The sequence below is a fragment of the Oncorhynchus nerka genome, linkage group LG9b, assembly GCF_034236695.1.
Source record: "Oncorhynchus nerka isolate Pitt River linkage group LG9b, Oner_Uvic_2.0, whole genome shotgun sequence".
NCBI lineage: Eukaryota > Metazoa > Chordata > Actinopteri > Salmoniformes > Salmonidae > Oncorhynchus > Oncorhynchus nerka.
In genome coordinates, this window is record NC_088424.1 from 27,997,491 (window position 1) to 28,015,632 (window position 18,142).

At 41.3% G+C, this 18,142-nt stretch overlaps 1 protein-coding gene across 9 annotated transcripts in view; it reads right to left on the reverse strand.

Annotated features, from left to right (window-relative positions):
* The window catches only part of LOC115114537 (adhesion G protein-coupled receptor L2-like), a 131,824-nt gene that overhangs the window by 93,219 nt on the left and 20,463 nt on the right, over window positions 1-18,142 (reverse strand). For all 9 annotated transcript variants that reach the window (XM_029642854.2, XM_029642850.2, XM_029642851.2 and 6 more), the window contains exon 2: window positions 15,502-15,715. In XM_029642854.2, the coding sequence (XP_029498714.2) occupies window positions 15,502-15,577 (76 nt within the window). In that variant the 5' untranslated portion in view covers window positions 15,578-15,715. The remainder of the gene's footprint in view (window positions 1-15,501; window positions 15,716-18,142) is intronic.

The following is an 18,142-nucleotide window of genomic DNA, read 5'->3' on the forward strand; positions in this document are numbered from 1 at the left end:
ATTTTTTTCTGAGGTCTTGGCTGATTTAATTTGATTTTCCCATGATGTCAAGCAAAGAGGCACTAAGTTTGAAGGTAGGCCTTGAAATACATCCACAGGTACACCTCCAATTGACTCAAATGATGTCAATTAGCCTATCAGAAGCCTCTAAAGCAATTACATCATTTACTTGAATTTCCCAAGCTGTTTAAAGGCACAGTCAACTTAGTGTATGTAAACTTCTGACCCACCGGAATTGTGATACAGTGAATTATAAGTGAAATAATCGGTCTGTAAACAATTGTTGGAAAAATGACTTGTGTCATACACAAAGTAGATGTCCTAACCGACTTGCCAAAACTAGTTTTAACAAGAAATGTGTGTTTATTAACTCCAACCTCAGTGTATGTAAACTTCCGACTTCAACTGTAGCTCCACATTGACATGATTGGTTGACGGTAGGTGGGGCGGTACGTCCTGTATAAACACAAATTTACTTCCTTGATAACTTCCTTCACAACTGCTTTGCGAAGTGCAAGGAGTATGAATGCCCTGACTTCTGCAGAGGCTGCAACGCCGTATATACTGTACGGCCAACGGAGACGCCGCATTGACCATCAAATCATTTTGTTTATAGTGCCAGTAAGCCCCATCTGTCTGCTTCCCGCTACCACTGTCAGCGGAGCTGACTTGAAGTGTCAGGTTGCATACTCAACATTTGCATAGAGAGTGACACGTCACATTTTCTGGCCTATCCAGACAAAGAATCTAATTGCTCTCCCTCTGAGCAACCGAGCCCAGAAACAGCATATTAAAGGGGCCAGTCCAGCGATTTCAGCAATCATGGTCTGATCTCACTGTGATATTCTCTGCCAAAATTAGTGCTCTCAACATGAAAACACAAAATTCTAAAATCAATTTGTGCATAAAGCTAAAGTTATAATGAGTAAAGACATTTGAATGGTGTCTCTGCGTCGCTCAGAGGATGCTTGGCTGATAATGCTCTGTCGTCAGTTAAATAAAATGGGGCCAAATTTGTTCAGTCACTAAATATGAGCATATTTATTTTACAGTTATAAGGTGAAATCTTACAGTAAGTCATTTATCATTTGATTGTTACTATATTTATAAAGCTTTTCATTTTAAGCCCTATTCTTCATTTTAAGCTCTATTCTTGTACTTTTGTTGAATAGGATTTTTATAATATTTGTACTACTTCAGAAAGTATTCATATGCATTGATTTATTCCACATTGTCTTGTTACAGCCTGAATTCAAAATTGATAAGATTTTTTTTCTCTCACCCTTCTACACAAAATACCCCATAATGACAATGAAAACATGTTTTTAGAAATATTAGCAAATTTATTGAAAATTAAATATATAATTTACATAAGTATTCACACCCCTGAGTGCATACTTTTTAGAAGCACCTTTGGCAGCGATTATAGCGGTGAGCCTTTTTCGGTATGTCTAAGAGCTTTGCACACATGGATTGTACAGTATTTGCATATTCTTTTTGTAATTCTTCAAGCTCTGTCAAGTTGTTTGTAGATCATTGCTAAACAGCCATTTCCAAGTCTTGACATTTTCAAACTGATTTTAGTCATAACTAACTAGGCCACTCAGGAACATTCAATGTCATCTTGGTAAGCAACTCCAGTGTATATTTGACCTTGTTATTGTCCTGCTGAAAGGTGAACTTGTCTCCCAGAGTCCTCTAGGATTTTGCCTGTGCTTAGCTCTATTCCGTTTCTTTTAATCATAAAAAAACTCCATAGTACTTGCCGATGACAAGCAGACCCATATCATGATGCAGCCACCACCATTCTTGAAAATATGAAGAATGGTACTCAATGATATGTTGGATTTGACCCAAACATAACACTTTGAATTCAGGACAAAGTTAATTTCATTAAAAAAAAATATGTTTGACTTTAGTGCCTTATTGCAAACAGGATGGATGTTATGGAATATTATTTATTCTGAACAGGCTTCCTTATTTTCACTCATTTAGGTTAGTATTGTGGAGTAACTACAATGTTGTTGATCCATCCTCAGTTTTCTCCTATCACAGCCATCAAACTCTAACTATTTTAAAGCCACCATAGGCCTCATGGTGAAATCCCTGAGCGGTTTCCTTCCTCTCTGGCAACTGATGATGCCTTCCTCCCCAGCAACTGAGGACGCTTGTATCTTTGTCGTGACTGGGTGTATTGATACACCATCCAAATTGTAATTAATAACTTCACCATGCTCAAAGGGATACCCAATGTCGGCTTTTTTATTTTATTTAATCCATTTGAAAACGTAGGCTGTAACACAAAATGTGGAAAAAGTCAAGGGGTGTGAATACTTTTGGGGAGGCAGGTAGCCTAGTGGTTGGACTTGTAACCGAAAGGTTGCAAGATCAAATCCCCGAGCTGACAAGGTACAAATCTGTCGTTCTGCCCCTGAACAAGGCAGTTAACCCACTGTTCCTAGGCCTTCATTGTAAATAAGAATTAGTTCTTAACTGACTTGCCTAGTTAAATAAAGGTAAAGAAAAATACTTCTGCACTGTATGTTGGCACTACTTGAGCTTTTGTCTTTAAAAGTGAGTACACCTCAGCAATTTATAACTATTTTTACCAAAAAGATGAGTTCCAAACCTTTCTAGAACTATGCAGCATTACTAGTTATTGTTAACGGTCATCTCATGACAAATATTTACCTTTGGGTATGTCTTTTTAGGCAGAAATAGAAATTGAGGTTTTACTCCCCAAACTCCCTTCCTCTCCTCTCAGACAGAGGAGCCGCAAGAAAAAGGGGAGGGAAATACCAGAATGTTTGATCAGTCTGGGGAAAAAAGGCCAGTTTGGGGGTGGGCGATGCAGACGAACGGCGAGGGCTTTCACAAACAGACAGAGAAGACAGCTAGGAGTTGGTTGAAACTTGTCATCCTCCATTAAGGCCTCTTTGATTAGTCTTTGTTGTCGTGGAAACAGCAAACAGCTACATGCAAATGGCCTGTTCCCGCCCCAGGCTGGCCCCCATTGTTCTGGGCCCAGGCTTGACAGGGACACTTTCTCCACATGATAAAGGCGGGAGTAGCCCTTTAGGAATAGGAGTGGCCCCACCGCGGACACAGCGTGAGTCCTTCAAAATTGCCTGTCTTTTTTGTCGTTTTATTCTTCAATATTACTGGTAGCCACATCTCTGGAAAGAAGAGGGGATCTTCCAAAGCCACGCATTCCTCGCCAACCGAGCTGGATGCCTCCATAATCCAATATCCGGAATTAAGAAAGGGGAGTTGGGGGAATTTAAAGCATATCTGAATACTTAACACATGAGAACAAAGCGGTAACAAGGTTTCGCCTATTTTTTCCCTTTCTGTTCTCCTCAGTATTTCCAATCTACTCAATGGAACTTATTGATTGCAGGTCAAGGAAATAGTTTAAAAACAATAGACTAGAATAATTTCAAAATAAAACACATTGAAGAAAATAATGGTGACTTCAAAAAGGCAATTGCATGTATTAAATAAAACATAATTAGTCTCAAATTGTAAATATGTCCACGACATTCTAAAGCTCAAGCCGAAAAGTATTATATTTTGTTAAGAGATCATACAAGTCTCTCTGTTTAAAACCCTCTGCATCACAAAATAAAATGAAATCTACTGCAACTGTCTGCTGTTTGACATGTTTGATACAATCTCACAAATACTATGTAACATGAAGACACACATTAAAACACATGGGAGTGAGGTGGGCGATGAGGAAGGAGACTTGGGGAGTTGCAAAATAATACAAAATCTGCTTTAAAAATAGGCGGTTTAGACTTGACCACTTTACGACAGGCCCGCATTTCATTACAACCACCAAAACTGCCATAATACAATCGACAAAAACATATGGCACCATCTCCATGACACTCACCCCCCCCCCCCCCCCCCGTCTCTGTTCCACCTTGCTGGGAATCGTTTGTAAAGACAACGTCAGACAAGACCACAGAGCAACCCACAAAGGCTAAACGCTGCTTCCCAGACAGACAACTGCTATCAAACACCCCCAGGTTCCGATATACTGTACCATAAGCATTCTAAAATAGAACTGTATAAGCTAGTCTGTTCATTTGTGGTGAGAGCCATGCTCTTAGTAATGCTTTTTTTCTCTCTTTAATATGGATCAAATACAATGGTGTTGGCCGTTCTCTCCAGTTCATCTCCTAGACCAGGGGTAGGCAACTAGATTCAGCCATGGGATGCATTTTGTCGTAGAGGATAGTTTGGGGGCTGGAACCAAATTATAATAATTAGTATACTGCACATTTACCACAAATAAGCCCAAAAACAGATTGTACTTGAAACTAACAATGTCATACCTTAATTACACTGAGAACAAGACCACGTCTCTTTTTATTAGTGTGAATACTGGGGAACAGATTTCTTAAACAAAACAAATGTTTTGCTGAATTCCTGGTGATTTTAGTCTTTTTTGACATAGGGGCTAAAAATAAATCACCTCAGTCAGTTTTGGCAGCAGGCCACCTGTTGCTGACCTCTATCCTAGACTGTTTTCTGTCAAAACAAATGTTTTATCCAAAAACGGTACAGGGGGAGAGCATTGCATGGATAGCATTTTGATGAGTCTCCATCTGGAGAACTAAAGGGGAAGGATTTGTCATATCACGGGGCTAAAGCGTGATAGAGTCAGGTGTCTCTTACGGCAGGAGAGTATGTGTGCGTGTGGTAGATCCTGTCACGACAGACACTCAGGTGCCATCCCTCTTTTCTCGATCCTGCTCACAGCCATGGTGCAAGCCTCCTTTAAACCCCAACCTAAAATGTGATGCAATAGTGACTGATGTTCCTATTGTCCTCATTTTTACAACAAACACCATTTAGTAACCTGCATAACCGATTTTGTTGTCTTCAAGTTAGCAATGAAAAAACATGACAGTTCATGACCAGTTTTAAGAAGGTCATACATACCATGGAACATTTAGCTATTTCATTTAGAATTTTAGGACCCCTGTATATATAAAAAACATACAGTGCATTCAGAAAGTATTCAGACCCATTGAATGTTTCCACATGTCAGAGCAAAAACCAAGCCATGAGGTTGGAGGAATTGTCCGTAGAGCTCCATAGTGACCAAGAACCCAATGGTCACTCAAAGAGCTCCATAGTTCCTGTGGAGAATGGAAAGTACCTTCCAGAAAGACAATCATCTCTGAAGCACTCCACCAATCAGGCTTTTTGGTAGAGTGGCCAGACGGAAGCCACTCCTCAGTAAAAGTCACATGACAACCCACTTGGAATTTGCCAAAAAGGCACCTAAAGGACACTCAGACCTCTCAGACCAGGATTCTCTGATCTGATGAAAACAAGATTGAACTCGTTGGCCTGAATGCCAAGCGTCACATCTGGAGGAAACCTGGCACCATCCCTACAGTGAAGTGGTGGGGGTAGCATCATTCTGTGGGGATGTTTTTCAGCGGCAGGGACTGGGAGACTAGTCAGGATCGAGGGAAAGATGAGCGGAGCAAAGTACAGGGAGATCCTTGATGAAAATCTGCTCCAGAGTGCTCAGGACCTCAGCATGGGGAGAAGGTTCACCTTCCAACAGAACAACGACCTTAAGCACACAGCCAAGACAACGAAGGCATGGCTTCAGGACAAGTCTCTGAATGTCCTTGTGTGGCCCAGCCAGAGCCCGGACTCGTACCCGATCGAACATCTCTGGAGGGACCTGAGAATACCTGTGCAGCGACACTCCCCATCCAACCTGACAGAGCTTGAGAGGATCTGCAGAGAAGAATGGGAAAAACACCCCAAGCCTGTAGCATCACACCCAAGAAGACTCCAGGCTGTAATTAATGCCAAAGGTGCTTCAACAAAGTACAGAGTAAAGGGTTTGAATACTTATGTAAATTTGATTGAAGTTTATTTATTTTTAATACATTTGCAAAAATGACTAAAAACCTGTTTTTGCTTTGCATTAACGGGTTATTGTGTGTAGATTGATGAGAGAAAAAAATGCATCAATTTTAGAATAAGGCTGTAATGTAAAAAAAAAAATGTGGAAAAAGGTCAAGTAGTCTGAATACTTTCCGAATGCACTGTATATGTAATTTAACCATACTGCTAATAGCCATAGAAAGGCATTGAATAACATATTCATACAAAACAGATAGTCCAAAAATAAAATCTAAAAGAAGTTCGTTTTGAAGTGTCAATCCTATTTCTAAGAGATCGAAGATCAGGAAATTATTTCTCTCTATATTTTTTTTGTACACCTATTTAACCCCTTTTTTGGACACTGAACTACTTCCATATACATCCATACATTTTTTGGAACTGGTACCGGGCTACCTTTGAATGACAATTGAGAGGCTTGTGGGCATCCAAAACATCTGGCGTGTACGTGTTGGTGAGAGATTTACCTTTCGATGGTGTCGTCCAAACTTTTCGGACGCTACAGACAGAAGTCGGAAGATCAGCGGTTCCGGCTTCAGACGAGTCCCGTGACGCTGGTCGTAGAGCAAAACGGAGAACGCCATCGTGTTCATGAGGGTCATCTTTCCATAGAGGGATTTGTATCCCAAATGGTTTGGACGCTACAGACGTTTTGGTGAAAAGACAGGATGTCTCCTGGTCTGACAAACACTGCTGTAGCTCTACCGCTTTCAACCACTGTGGATTATCTCTAGTTTAAAGAGACATTTTGATGGGGATTTTTAAAATTTATTATGGCAATTAGATTTACACACAGGCGCAGAAATCGACTCTAGGGGTTTAAATTAAGACACGTTAAAAGGAAGCCATCTAAGAACGAAGAGCGACATCCTTACATAGCTAATGCATATAATCCTCTCAGGGTCACCCATTAATATAGCTCATACTGACAGGGATGACACCATGTTAAAAAGATGTCTTCAAAAACATCTGCTTCCGTCCATCTGTATCCAGACCAAACACCTGTTGGATTATTAGTGCTTGGTAAACCAAACACATGTTGGATTATTAGTGCTTGGCAAACCAAACACCTGTTGGATTATTAGTGCTTGGTAAACCAAACACCTGTTGGATTATTAGTGCTTGGTAAACCAAACACCTGTTGGATTATTAGTGCTTGGTAAACCAAACACCTTAGTTTTAGTAAAGAAAAAGGAAATGTCTCCCTTTGCAAAGATAAGTGTCACAAGGTGTAAATCACAGACTGTAGGGTTAAACATAAAAATAAAAAAAAATCACTCAAGGCTGTACTTCAGAGTTCAGATGAAAAACCTACACACACACGGGAGATCATCACGTTGACAGAATTAGTTCACTGACGCAAAGAATATTGTCGCATGCTTTTTTTTGCACAGGAGTTGATGAAACACACAGAAAGAGGAGAATATGGAAGGAAAATCTCCCCTGTGTAGCAAGCTTGGCACTTTATCTCCCCTGAATGATTGTGGTGCATGCTTAAATGTTCTCAAAGCCCTATTCCTAACCCCTCACACTTAAACCCCAGCTGGGCTTTCTGCTTCAAGTCCCGGAACCAGTCAGGTGCTTCCCTAAGGGGGGTCCCCTCCTCATCACATGGCCCTGCATGTGTGTATGTGTGTTTTGAGCCTGGCCCAGGAGGCTCCCTCAGTGCGGCACAGACAGAGTGTCAGGAGAAGTGGTGACTGGAACAGGGATTAAAGCGGTTCTGAATAACAGTAGGGCTGACTGGTAACTAACCAGCACCAGGAGGCTACAGGGCTAGGAGAAGACACACACACACACACACATTACACAAACAAAAACACAGCCGTGAAAGCCGTACATAATATATTCATGATAACAGATACTCTAGCATGTGTTAACTTATCATTACAGTGAAGGTTCAGTCACCTCCCGACATACAGTACAACCATGTTCCATTCACCTCCTGACATACAGTACAACCATGTTCCATTCACCTCCTGACATACAGTACAACCATGTTCCATTCACCTCCTGACATACAGTACAACCATGTTCCATGTTCCATTCACCTCCCGTACAACCATGTTCCATTCACCTCCTGACATACAGTACAACCATGTTCCATTCACCTCCCGACATACAGTACAACCATGTTCCATTCACCTCCTGACATACAGTACAACCATGTTCCATTCACCTCCTGACATACAGTACAACCATGTTCCATTCACCTCCCGACATACAGTACAACCATGTTCCATTCACCTCCCGACATACAGTACAACCATGTTCCATTCACCTCCCGACATACAGTACAACCATGTTCCATTCACCTCCTGACATACAGTACAACCATGTTCCATTCACCTCCCGACATACAGTACAACCATGTTCCATTCACCTCCTGACATACAGTACAACCATGTTCCATTCACCTCCCGACATACAGTACAACCATGTTAGACATATAAGGATCCCATATACAGTCATATTAGGTGTCCCTTGGTCAAGGAAGTGAATGACAGAATCCAGACACATTCCAATGCAGTGGCATTGGAACACTAACTGACCACTGATTGACTAGTGTGATGACTGGGATGACCTTACCCCCTCCACCGGTCAATACGAGCAACAAGCAGCCTGGCCACTGAGAAGAGATTGGCCAGATGGGGAGAGCTTGGTGACAGACAGCTTCCTGGTTCCGTGATTTCCTCCTCCTCTTGGATGAGGAGCCATTGTGGGCTGGCAGCCCTGCACACTCAACAGGGGAGTATGCTACAAGAACAGGTCAATACTGATAACGTACCAGGCAAACAAAAACGCTCTTTGTGCCTCACTCTCGGTCTCTCCATTTCTCGGTCCCCTGATTCGCGGGACTTTTCCCCCTCTTACCACACATAATACATTTCCTGCACAACAGAAGGGTTTCTTATCTTGGGCTGTTTATACCTGCAAATCGTCCAACTGCCCGTTTGTTTGCAGGTGAGCCACACCGAGGTTACATTTCATTCCTGGACAGAAAAGTGTGGTCATGCTCCATGGCACAGCCTCCCTAGCCTTGGTGACTACTAATACAATGCTGCTACAAGCAGAGTGGTGTTCATTCACCATCAATAGTAGACAGACCTAGCAGACGGACAGAAGCACACAAAGAAAATGTGCTACTGCTGCTAAAACATGAATGGAAACAGCCAGGTGACAAATGAATAGTAATCCGTATGTATACTTACCTATCCTACACTGGTTAGAACAGATAAATGCACAACTGATAGAAATTCAGCCCACAAACATATGATCATATTTCACTTTAATGACTTCACACCTTTTTTATTTTTCCTTTGCCCATATCCTATTTTTGGAATAATCAACATCTGGGGGTGTAAATCATATTCAACGCTGCCCCAAAAAAGAATCAACTCCTTTCAAAAACAACTGCAGCGTAAAAATGTGAACGTCAACAACAAATTCCTCTAAATAGGGATAATTTCTGGACAATTTTCACAGTCTCTATGGATACAACATAATTATAGTCTACTTTCCCTTTGATACCAGCAAGAGCCTTTCTTCCTATAACAAGAGAATATTCTTTTAGAAACAGGATGTTCTTCTGAACTAAACTCCCCCAGACACATTAAAGCTCAAAATCTATGTCAAGATGAAGGATGGAAATGTCTGACAATGCCCGTTTCAAATATTAAATAGCACAGGTAGAAATAGTCAGGGCGCAATAGGACTCTGATTGCATTGTTTGCATTGATCATTGCTATTCTTTGGTCTCACCTGTAATAACTCATTTTTTTCTTATTTGTTGTCTAGTATTTGCTATACTTTGTGTAGATTGTTGATTCACTGTGACATACTCTTGGCTTGAATTCATCTCTATGTAAATATTACCATACGAACTGGAAATTATACTGTAATAAAATCTGACATTGCTATTACCTTCAATTGTCTTATTCTCAAGTCTCAACGCTGTTTTGCGAATACATAAAGACAACCTACGTGTTGTTACAGGCATACTCTGATCGTTTGATTTCACTTAAAAGCCTTATGTTTCCCCTCTGGATTAAATGCATTACTTTGTCATGACATCTGTAAGCCCTAGGAAGAAGTGACTCGTGAAAACCGACTCCAAGAGTTTACATTCAGGCAGGGGTTTTCAATTAAACTGAAACTCCTCTCTACTGTAGGGAACAATATTAGTTGGCCACCTCCATGATTTGAGCTGGGTTGTTTGAGTCTGAGGAACCTCCGTTGACTCGAACTGCAGTCACGTCTGGAGTGGAAAAGGTGAGGCAGGGATCGGGTCCCATGTGTTAATATCCACCTGAGATGGTGAGGCTGTGAAGTGAGCTGGGTTGAGTTGCTGCCAGCAAACAAGATTTAGGGGCATGCTAAGCTAATTAAATCAACCTGTCAGGCGCCTTAGCTCCGACCCTATTAGATTGAGTGTCTGTTCATCATCGGGGCATATAACAGAGAGGTTTACAATCACATCTAAATACACAATAAAAGCAGACTAGGCTTCTCCTCTCCCAAAGGCCTGCGCTCTTAAATCCTCGTTGTACATACGGACAGATGGGAACATTCTTGTTGCTGCTTTTGATTTACCAAAGACCCAGGAAGACCCCAGAAATCACCCCTGCTCTTAACTTAGGGTTACCCCATCAAGGGTGACATTCTTGAATGAAATACAGATCCTATTCGATGTAGCTTCGTCTCATTTTAATTCCATGTTTTGGTGAAATAGTAGCTAGGTTTCCCCAGTTTCTCTGTCGTTTGAATCTTTGGTTATAATTAAAATGGCAATTTCTTATTCATGAAAAATTCTAAAGAGGTTATGTTCAAAAAGCCACATTTCATAACTATGAACATGGTGAGAAAGCATTGTGAGGTAAAGGATTGTTATACACTGTATGATGTTGCCAATATTGACTGAATTATAATGATGACTGTGGTTTAATAAACATATTAAGAATGTGATGGATAAGGATGTCTCTCAGCGACACCCACATGCCTCCCCAATGCCTCTGTCACGGCCAGATGAAAAGTCCAAACAATAACACCAGACTTCCATTTGGGCCAGAATGCGCCATGAGAAAGCGAGAAATCAGAGGGCGTCCTGTGTGGATGTTCACAACACTGAGAACGCAGTCTCATCAGTCATCTGTGAATCTAACAGGGCCCCGACTGATAATTCATGATAGCCCTGTCATAGACCCGTACCGTTCAGATATGAATTATAAAAACACCAAACCAAGCATATCAGTCAGATGACAGACTGGACGTTTATAGCTGGAGGCCAGTGTGGAGAAACGAGACACAATGCTTTCTCTCCATTCATTCTGCTCTGACGACTGGAAATACCAGTGTGACACATGGGAGACCATTTCATCAATACACAGCCAAGCTTACTTATGGCTTGTTATCAATCATTTTGGTGAGTTGGGACTTATAGTTGACCCTTATAACCATCTGGATATAATAAAATTACTCAAGTATGGGAGTTGATAGAATAATATCATCACTTTCAGGCAAGATCTGCTATTGAAAGCAACAGTCTAATGCATGGGACATTGCAAATGATGTGCAAATAGTTTAGGTTAAAACGCTTCAGCCCTTCATATCTATATCTATTAAGGAGATACTTCAGGATGTTGGCAATGAAGCCCTTTATGTCCTTCCCCAGAGTCAGATGAACTCGTGGATTCCATTTTTATGTCTCTGTGTGAAGTTTGAAGGAAGTTGCTAACAAGCACAATTGCTAATTAGCGCAATGACTGGAAGTCTATGGTATCTGCTAGCAGATAGCATAGACTTCCAGTCATTGCATGAATGCTTGTTAGCATTGGCTCACGAAATCACCTCTAACTTCCTTCATACTGGACGCAGAGATGGTATCCACGAGTTTATCTGACTCTGAGGAAGTAGATAAAGGGCCTCAATGCCAAAATCCCCAAGTATCCCTTTAAGAGTGACTACATTTTGGCAATTTTCACTGACTGAAAAAGTTGGTATATAATTCAAACTATGAATAAGTGTCAGATGAGTAAACCATGTAAAAAATAATTAGACAACTGTCTGCTTCAGTCCTCAGAAACTTTTCGTAAAGGCTGGTATTTAAATAGACAAAACATTGACACCTTTTGTCTAGAGCATTTTAATATGCTTGACAAGTACACATAACAACCTGGTCTAGAAACAACATCTGAAATATATCGCCTGCAACATTCAAACACTTGTTGGGAACAAAGCAAAACAGTGTTTCCTAAGTTATACTTGATCCCCGTCTACACAGAGAGATGACACAGATAAAGATAAATTACTTCATCTGATTCATCTTCCTGTTTTAAACATGTTTGGATGTTTCGGTTGAGGGACCTATTGTACTCCTGGAATGAACAACACAACAAGGTCTACAAAATGTCTAGGCAAAATAAACCGCAGGATATAATCCCCCGAAATCTTGGCTTCTTTTCTTTTGAAGTTCATTATAACTACCATTGTGAGAGGTACTTGGCATGCAGGAGCATGTGCGCCCTGGCCCTACCTTTCTAGGGTTGGCTGCTTGTCTTGCTCTGAATCTAGTTGTCAACTTCTATCTTCATATCTACAGGCTGGGCGGTCTAAAACCACCCTTGACTAACATGATACCCTCCCAGTTTGCTGCTCCATGAATGATTTTGCACTACATGACCAAAAACTATGTGGACACCTGCTCGTCGAACATGTCATTCCAAAATCATGGGCAGTAATATGGAGTTGGTCCCACCTTTGCTTCTAGAACAGCCTCCACTTTTCTGGGAAGACTTTCCACTAGATTTTGGAACATTGCTGCACAGACTTTCTTCCATTCAGCCACAAGAGCATTGTGAGGTCGGGCATTGATGTTGGGTGATTAGGCCTGGCTCGCAGTCAGCTTTCCAATTCATCCCAAACAAAGGTGTTCAATGGGGTTGAGGTCAGGGCTCTGTGCAGGCCAGTCAAGTTCTTCCAAACTGATCTCAGCAAACCACTTCTGTATGGACCTCTTTGTGCACAGGGGCATTGTCATGCTGAAACAGGAAAGGGCCTTCCCCAAACTGTTGCCACAAAGGCAGAGGCACAGAATCGTTTAGAATGTCACTGTATGCTGTAGCATTAAGATCTCCCTTCACTAGAACTAAGAGGCCAAGCCCGAACGACAAAAAAAGTCCCAGACCCCTATTTCTCCTCCACCAAACTTTACAGTTGGCACTATGCATTGGGGCATGTAGCGTTCTCCTGGCATCCGCCAAACCCATATTTGTCCGTCAGACTGCCAATTCGTGAAGCGTGATTCATCACTCCAGAGAACGAGTTTCCACTACTCCAGAGTCCAATGGCGGCGAGCTTCACACCACTCCAGCCAATGCTTGGCATTGCGCATGGTGATCTTTGGCTTGTGTGCAGCTGCTCAGCCATGGAGACCCATTTCATGAAGCTCCCGCCAAACAGTTATTGTGCTGGCGTTGCTTCCAGAGGCAGTCTGGAACTCGGTGGTGAGCGTTGCAACCAAGGACAGACCATTTTTAAGCACTACGCGCTTAAGCACTCGGTGTCCTGTTCTGTGAGCTTGTGCGTTCTACCACTTTGCAGCTGAGCTGTTGTTGCTCCTAGACGTTTTCACTTCACAATAACAGCACTTACAGTTGACCAGGGCAGCTCTGTCACTGAGCTCTTCAGTAAGGCAATTCTACTGCCAATGTTTGTCTATGGAAGATTGCATACCTGTGTGCTTGATGTTACACACCGGTGAGCAACGGGTGTGACTGAAAAAGCAGAATCCACTCATTTGAAGGGGTGTCCATATACAGTAGTGTATATGTCAAGATCATTTGAAAAAGCAGTGCAAATACAGAACGGAAAACACATTAATAAAATATTTAAAAAATAATTGTGGATAAATAGAGGGAAACAGAGATACATTTTAATATAAATATAATATGCGCTGAACCATCATTTTCGATGATCTGATTATCTCTGCATCCAATTATATCCCTATTATGCTAATACGAATGGGACTGCCATTCATAATATATTTTCTCCCTTAACACTAAAACATCATTTTTATTCATAACTACTTGCCATATTAAGGTACAAAATATGTTGGGGGGTTTTAAGAAGACCCACCAAATTGCATTTTTTGCAAGCGTTAATCAACACCGATGGAATGAGGAGACAGAGTGTTTGTGCTGACTCCATTTCTCTTGTAACAAAAACCCAGCATGAGCATTCAATAACCCAGAGACGAGAGAAAAAATCTTTTTCTGCTCAAGTATGTCATTAAGGATTTTCAAAGCAAGAGGAATGTTCATGGGTGTACATGATCACATCATGATACTAGGAAGTCATTATAAAGACGGGGGCCTTTTTGTGGGACGGACATTCATGGAAATTAGGTTCATGATTCAAAATGTCATACACGCACGGGGGGTGTAATGGTGAGTGGCATGTGGATGGATCTGACATTGGCTTTCGCTCTAAAAACAGACACATTCCTTCTTTGATGAATGGGCAAATATGTATTCATAGGCCTGAGAGCCCACGCCTTTGTCAAGTGAAACGCCAAACCTTGACTTTCTTTCTGCATACCAAAGCAGGAACTCCTCCCCAAAAAGAGACTCACCAGGACCGTTCAGCACAGACCATCTCCAAGCTCAAATCAGAGGCCCATTCTTCAAACGTTTCTGGAGGCACTATTTTCATTTCTTCTGGGAAAAAGACCCTGTGATTTATTTCGTGTGGTCTACAATTGCTATGAATCTACAAAGTGAGTGTATCTCTTTCTGAATGTTACGCCTGGCTCGACTGTTCCATATCCATCTCTTTTTAGTTAATCACCTCACAGAGTCAGATTTAAATATAAAACCAAAAGACAAGTGAAATCTATGCAAGTGTGAAATAAAAACATGAGAAAAGAGAGAAATGTAATTTAAAAGAAACCCCGAGTTGATATTCTTTGACGTTTGGCTGTAATCAATGTTTGGCACGCTAGCATGTGACTTGAGTACAATGAGAGTGAAACAGAGCAGACATGTAATGATTGTCATTAAGCAGACATACTAACCAACCGACATCAAAGCCTCTGATGGGTATAAGAGAGGGAGTAGTTTGGGGACAGAACTTGTAATTAGAGTCAAATGTACTAATCTAAAGTAAGACAATTAAATGAAACTAAAAAACTAATGAGATGACTTTGGGTAGCATAAAGAAAATAAAACACTGCTAGTTCCTTCCAAAAGTCTTCTGTTTGGCAAAATGCCAGCTCCTTCAATTGAAGGTTCAAGATGCAGGTACTTAACGGAGTCAGCCAATCAATATAAAAAAAACAGTTTTCTGAAGCACAAAAGCCTGGGTGCACTGCACTCAAATATTCAGCTAGAAAACCCACTTCCAGTGTTATTGTCAACTTTTAAAGAGAAAAGTGAATTCACTATATAACAACAACTCTTCGCTCCCATTAGAAGACGGAAAAATGAGCCAAATCAACACTTTCATGAACCACATTCGAAAAACACATAGTATTCGACACAGGCGCAGACACACATAAGGACTTACCTTCTGAACAATGGAGATGAATGAGGGTGAGCAGTAGACCGTGGAGAACTAGACACCTCCATGCTGCAGGAGCCATCGTTGCCGAGTACTGAAGCCGCTCCAGGTGCCTGCTAGCAAACCACTGTGGCTTTAGGATATAGAATAGAAGAAGAGGAGTCTGGGAGTAGTCAGCGATCCGTGGTTCTAGGAGAAGCCTCTCCAGTCATCTTGTCATCTGAAAATACAGAGAGAGGAAGAAGAGGGTGAGGAGGAGGAAAACTGTGTTTTACTGCTACAAGTCGAAACGTGGTCATCATCACAAAGGCTATGCCATCCCAGCTGCCGTCTCTAAAGGTGGGATTGAAAAGATTGAGAGATACATTAACAGAAATATTAAAACAGTGCAAATGGTGAATAATCATGGTGAGACATAAGTATACTGAAAATGTGTGATAACTAAGTCTGCTAAAACAAACACAAAAATACATCAAACCAGTGAGATATTCAGCAGGCAAAAGGATGGGCATGATAAACTCATTAAGAACACCTGCTCTTTCACAGACAGACGGACCAGGTGAATCCAGGTGAAAGCTATGACTCCTTATTGATGTCACTTGTTAAATCTACCTCAAATCAGTGTAGATGAAGGGGAGGAGGCAGGTTAAAGAAGGATTTTTAAGCCTTGAGAGAATTGAGACATGGATTATGTATGTGTGCCATTCAGAGGGTAAATGAACAAGAAAATAATTAAGTGCCTTTGAACTGGGTATGGTAGTAGGAGCCAGGCACAACGGCTTGTGTCAAGAACTGCAACGCTGCTTTTTTTTTTGACGCTCAACTGTTTCACGTGTATCAAGAATGGCCCACAACCAAAAGGACATCCAGCCAACTGTGGGACGCATTGGAATCAACATGGGCCAGCATCCCTGCGGAACGACACCTTGTAGAGTCCATGCCCCGACAAATTAAACTTGTTCTGAGGGCTCAATATTAGGAAGGTGTTCCTAGGGCTGTGGTGGTCACGAAATTTCACCAGCCGGTGATTGTCAAGCAAATAACTGTCAGTCTCACTGTAATTGACCGTTAATTAACATAAACACATTTAGCATCTCTTGGCTACCACACTGCCTACAAGCCATTTAAAAATATATAATAAATCCATGTAATACAGTCTACACCTTCACAATAAATGTATGATTTATTTTAGACAGGTCTAAAGAAACATGATATGACGAAAACAAAAGTATATTTCTGAAGAACAGAATAGCATACTCCGAGTTGTCTTTATGTTAGGCCCTGATCTGGCTATGTCGAATGGCTGTGGGCTACACTAGTTCATTTAGCAGACAAGATTTGCTTAGAATTCCACTGCATTCTTTTATATTTTATTGAACAAAGCTTTATAAAATATAAATATTTTCTCAAAATGATTTGAGGGAGTGCACACATGCAGCTATTCTGTGTTGAGCGGTTAACAAAGAAATAGGTTCTCCTATATGCTTAATTTAGAGGTATAAATGTCATTTTAGTTGTTCTACAAACACTGGGCTACATGTTTTGATTTTTAATACATTCTAAGACTGCATGATGTGACTAATGATGATATGAAAAAAGTTGCTTGAAAGACATGAGCTCTGCTTTGTTTTTTGCACCGGCTGTACACACTTCAACAGTCTCTCTATATAATTCACAATGATAGGCTAATATTGTCACCCATCAGACTATTCTTGATTCAATCTTGTATATTATTTAGTGTATTTAAAGACGTGTGACATTTGTAATGATTTAGAATGGACCATTATCATGCACCTATATCGAAACAGGGGCAGCAGGAAAAAATACATAACCTCATGCACTTAAATAGCGAATGGAGGACGCTATTCCAGTGTTTAATTTTCATGCCAGCCAGGTAGGCTATACTCCTGTTGTAAAGAGAAGCAATGTGCTTAATATTAGGAAAGTTGAGAAATAAATATAGTAGGCTTAGCCTATAGAAAGCTGATAGGATCCTCCTCTTTTTAGTAGTGGCCATCACTCTGTTTTCTCACGCAATTGCAGAGCCTATAGAAATGTTGCGCAACATGAGCTCATGGGTTCTCATGAAGCAATGGATTAGATTTCAAATACATTTGCATTGATGTCAGAGTGATTAGAGGGACAATAGAGTGCCAAGTACCAGGCAGTTAAAAATGTCCGTAGGCTAGAAATGACCATCAGCAGCATCAGAACTTGAAGATTAATTACCGTGCCTAAACGGTCATGTGGAATTGGACCGCCGGTGTGGCGGTAATACAATCACAGCCCTAGGTGTTCCTAATGTTTGGTATACTCAGTCTATCAAGTCTGAATATGTGTTTATTTTTCACTTCTGACAGGAAATACTCTTGGGTAGAGGAGAGCATGACGGAGCACTCATCCCTGGGCTACAGGCTACATGTTTACACTGACTGCCTTCACACCGCATTCCTCCCTCAACTCACTACTACCCCCTTCCCTCCCTCCCCAGAGTTCTACTGCCTTATCCCCACAGGAGAGGACCCTGTTGCTCAGGCAACGCGCTCACACAGACTCACACAGCAAACCATTAGAGACACAGCTCCTTTGTGAGGTACTTTTGTCTGCTTCCTCCTTATCTTGAGGGCAGCCACAAACTAGCGGGAGG